Source organism: Ceratosolen solmsi, unplaced genomic scaffold, assembly GCF_000503995.2.
Source record: "Ceratosolen solmsi marchali unplaced genomic scaffold, CerSol_1.0 scaffold33, whole genome shotgun sequence".
NCBI classification, from domain to species: Eukaryota; Metazoa; Arthropoda; class Insecta; order Hymenoptera; family Agaonidae; genus Ceratosolen; species Ceratosolen solmsi.
In genome coordinates, this window is record NW_011948438.1 from 72,008 (window position 1) to 75,928 (window position 3,921).

The following is a 3,921-nucleotide window of genomic DNA, read 5'->3' on the forward strand; positions in this document are numbered from 1 at the left end:
CTATATATACGTAATTATTTTCCATTAAAAGACGAGACAATCATCTTTCATCTTTTCAAATAAACATTCTTTAAACAATTCTATTGCACGCGTGCACATACAAGCTCGTGCGCGTACGTGTGTTATAATGAATATTATTTATTCATTTTTATATTAAAAAGTATGATTAAATACGCGTTGAAATAATATATGCGTATGAAACATCATTGTCGCTGTTTGATCATTATCGTAATTAGGTAAACGTTGGTTAAGGAAAAAAATCGTAGATACAATGGTTGTTGAGATATTGAAGGAAGATAAAAATTATGGAAAAGTTTGTCTGGCAGGATGATTTCAGAGTTAATACATTAAAGTGATAAACTATATTAGTAAAATAAGATTGAGGCGTCGGATTAATATTAGACAGCTTCAATTATATAATCTCTAAGGCTCTTGAAGAAAGTAACTTTTAACGTTCAATGCAAGTTCTGATCGATCCAACATGAAACTATTAAATGTTCAAAGTGAGAAGAGCGAGAGAGTTGAGCAATGAAGAGGTCGATTCCCCCGTCTACAATGTATTAATATTTTCCTTATTAGGGATTATTTTACGATTATTTTAGGAGCAAACGCTGCTACAATCTCCCTCTTTAAAAAAAAAAAAAAACAAAAAAAAACAAAAAAAAACGAGATAAAGGCTTATTAAATTAGAGGTAGATAAGCGCAAGAAAAAAAGGTAGGGTATCCTTAGTATTCGATAGTGATGGTCTTGGTCTTGAGATATTCGTTGAGGGCGTCCTGGCCCAAGTCTTTGCCGAAGCCAGACCTCTTGAAACCACCGAAGGGCGCGGCTACGTCCGTCTTGTTGTATGTGTTGACGAAGACTGTGCCGGCGTCGATCTTCTCAGCGAACCTTAGCGCCCGATTAATGTCCCGGGTAAGGACTCCCGAGGCCAGTCCGTACTCCGTAGCATTCGCCCGGGCGATTACACCCTCGAGATCCCGCGAGCTGAAGCTCGAGACGATCATGATGGGCCCGAAGGACTCCTCGCTCGCTAAAAAGCTTCCGTCCCGCACGTCCGCGAAGATCGTCGGCTCGAAGTAGTAGCCCTTCATGGGCAGTCGTTTGCCACCGTAAACGAGGCGCGCGTGCCCATCCATCCCTTGCTTCACAAACTCCAAGAGCTTGTCCAGATGAGCCTTGTGATTCTGGGGTCCATGGTTGGTGGAGCGGTTAAGTGGATCGCCGATCGTCAGCTTCTTAGTCTCAGTCACTACGCGCTCCAGAAATTCTTTTTCAATGCGCTCCTCGACGAAGATGCGACCTAAGGTGAAAGAGGGAGCAGACATTATTTGAACGTAATTTGCAGTTTCGTCATTCGTTCGTACCTATACTTGACTTTATCCAATTGTTAAATTTATTCTATATGCATAAGCTTAAGACAAAACAATAACAAAAATTTTATTCTATTATATTCTTTGACTCTGTATACCAGCCTACTAATCCTATTAAAATTTACCACTTTTATTCTATTCGCTAAACTAGTTGTTACATTAACTTTATGAGCTCTTATGCAATAGGTCATTCTCATTAAACTCGCCGATATAGCCGAGAATTAAAAATTTTTTATTAATTATATTTGCCGATCACGGCATCGTCTCTACAAACTTTTCTCCTCCTTAAATACCACAAAACTTTACGCAAAATCAAAAGCTGAAAATTACAAGTGATAGCGACTTAATAAACGACAATAATAAATATGAAATCTTACCAGCAGCGATACAATTTTCGCCCTTATTAAAGAAAACGCTGCTCATCGCGAGTCTCACGGCTTGTTGCATGTCGGCATCTTCGAATATAACCAACGGACTTTTTCCGCCGAGCTCCAATGAGACTTTCTTCAAGTTACTTTCAGCGCATGATTTCATAATCACTTGGCCGACGTTCGTCGATCCGGTAAAGCCGAGCTTTCTCACTAATGGATGATGGGCGATCGCGTTCCCGGCAATTGGTCCTGTTCCTGGCACAATGTTGATCACACCTACGCACATGCGTGCAATTACCAATAAAATCGCCTTTACTTATACAAATTCGGGAATGACTCGAATCATATATATATATATATATATATATATACATATAGAATACGTGTAGATTTAATAAATGATAAGAATAGGAATGTTTGAGAATGTTGGTCTTGGAGAGCCAACAACCTTCGCCCTTCGGATCGCTTTGGACATCAACAGCTTATATTCTTGATTTATTTAGAAAAATAGTTGTTAAAGCATGACGTTGAGATGGAAAATTTTTGTTTTACGACCAATTTCTCCAATTTTTAATTAATTCGAATTTTAACACTGACACTTTCACGGTACTCATATTATTCGTTGTCTTAATTTTTTTACGATATAATTGTTACAATTTATTTACACTAAGTATATGCACATGTAAAATTGCTCTGCAGTTATTGGAAAAAATGCATGAGCTATTATATTTTTTATTTAATATTAGAATTTCATGGACTCAGTTTTTATTGTCGTCACGGCTAACGACACTGCGCAAAGAGCTCTTCTATATTCTATATTTTAGGATAAATACAATCTTGTGAATATCGAATAATAAACAAATAGCTTGGAAAAATGAAGAATTCCGAGTTTTTAGTAAAGTTGAATAGAGTTTCCGATAGTTTTGTCCGGTGATTGTCGGATTGTGCGTGTTACGTACCTGGTGGGATGCCGGCCTTGGCCGAGAGCTCGGCGAACTTCAAAGCGGTAAGGGGCGACGTCTGGGCGGGCTTCATGACGACCGTGTTACCTGCGGCGAGGCATGCGGCCATCTTCCACGAGAGCATCATCAGCGGGTAGTTCCAGGGTGTGACGAGGCCGCAGACGCCGAGCGGTTCCCGCCTCGTGATCGTGAGGTTACGATTGGGCCGCGCGTGCGATATCGGCACCGTCGTCCCCTGGATCTTGTCGCACCAGCCGGCAAAGTAGCGCCAGGTCTCGATCGACATACCCACGTGGGTCTTCAGCGCGAGGGTGTACACCGCGCCTGAGTCGAGGCTCTCCAGGGTCGCCAACTCCTCTTTATGCTGCTCCATCAGGTCCGCCAGCCTGCGCCAGAAACGAATCTTTGCACAACTGTCTTCTTCGTGTATCTTAAAGTGGACGAAAATTAGATTTTTCCCGCGATTACCGATAATATCTAATTATTTATTGTTAATAATTTATTGTACTTTCGTCATTTGGAGCCGTGCACGATCGGTGTAAAATTGCGCTCTCGGTAATTCTCAACTCAAGTGAATTCACCGGATTAAAATCACCGGAAGTATTCAAGAGCGAGTAATAAAGTAGCCCACAATTATCATTTCGTGAATAAAAATAGTACTTTGATCAAAGAAAACATAAATAAATAAATAAATAAAAATAAATCGGCACGTGGATTGTGAAAATAATTATATAATAAAAGTATAGGAAAGCACATATGCACGTTCGCGCACCCCTCCATATACACACACATATATGTGCATGAATGAGCGCGCGCGCGCGTGTGTGTATATATATGTATATATTGTTACTACAATCATGATGTGGAATTTAAGCTTAGAGAACAAAATGACGGTAATATTAATTGTTAAAATAATAATCTATTATTGTGTGTAAGCCATTCGGATTGTGCGAAGGAGAGGGAAGATATTGTTAAGATAAACAAAAACAAAAAAAATGTTATTCTCGGCTTAAAGGAAAGAACGAGGCCACACATATAATCGAGAAATAAATGAAAAAATATATTATAATTGAGAGATCACAATGTCAAAAGTAAAATTAAATCACAATTTAAAAACAACTTCATATACGACAAATGAAATCGAAAGTACAGGAAAGAAAGCTTTTAGTTTAAAAATATGGCGCTCCTCGTGTTTCGATAAAAAGAAATTTGTG

General features: G+C 39.2%; 1 protein-coding gene across 1 annotated transcript in view; it reads right to left on the minus strand.

Annotated features, from left to right (window-relative positions):
* Positions 1–476: 476 nt before the first annotated feature.
* Positions 477–3,921, minus strand: part of LOC105365306 (cytosolic 10-formyltetrahydrofolate dehydrogenase) — a 17,720-nt gene continuing 14,275 nt past the window's right edge. Inside the window, 3 exon segments of the mRNA XM_011503433.1 lie at positions 477–1,304; positions 1,752–2,021; positions 2,705–3,093. Coding sequence (XP_011501735.1) covers positions 727–1,304; positions 1,752–2,021; positions 2,705–3,093 — 1,237 coding nt within the window. The 3' untranslated portion in view covers positions 477–726.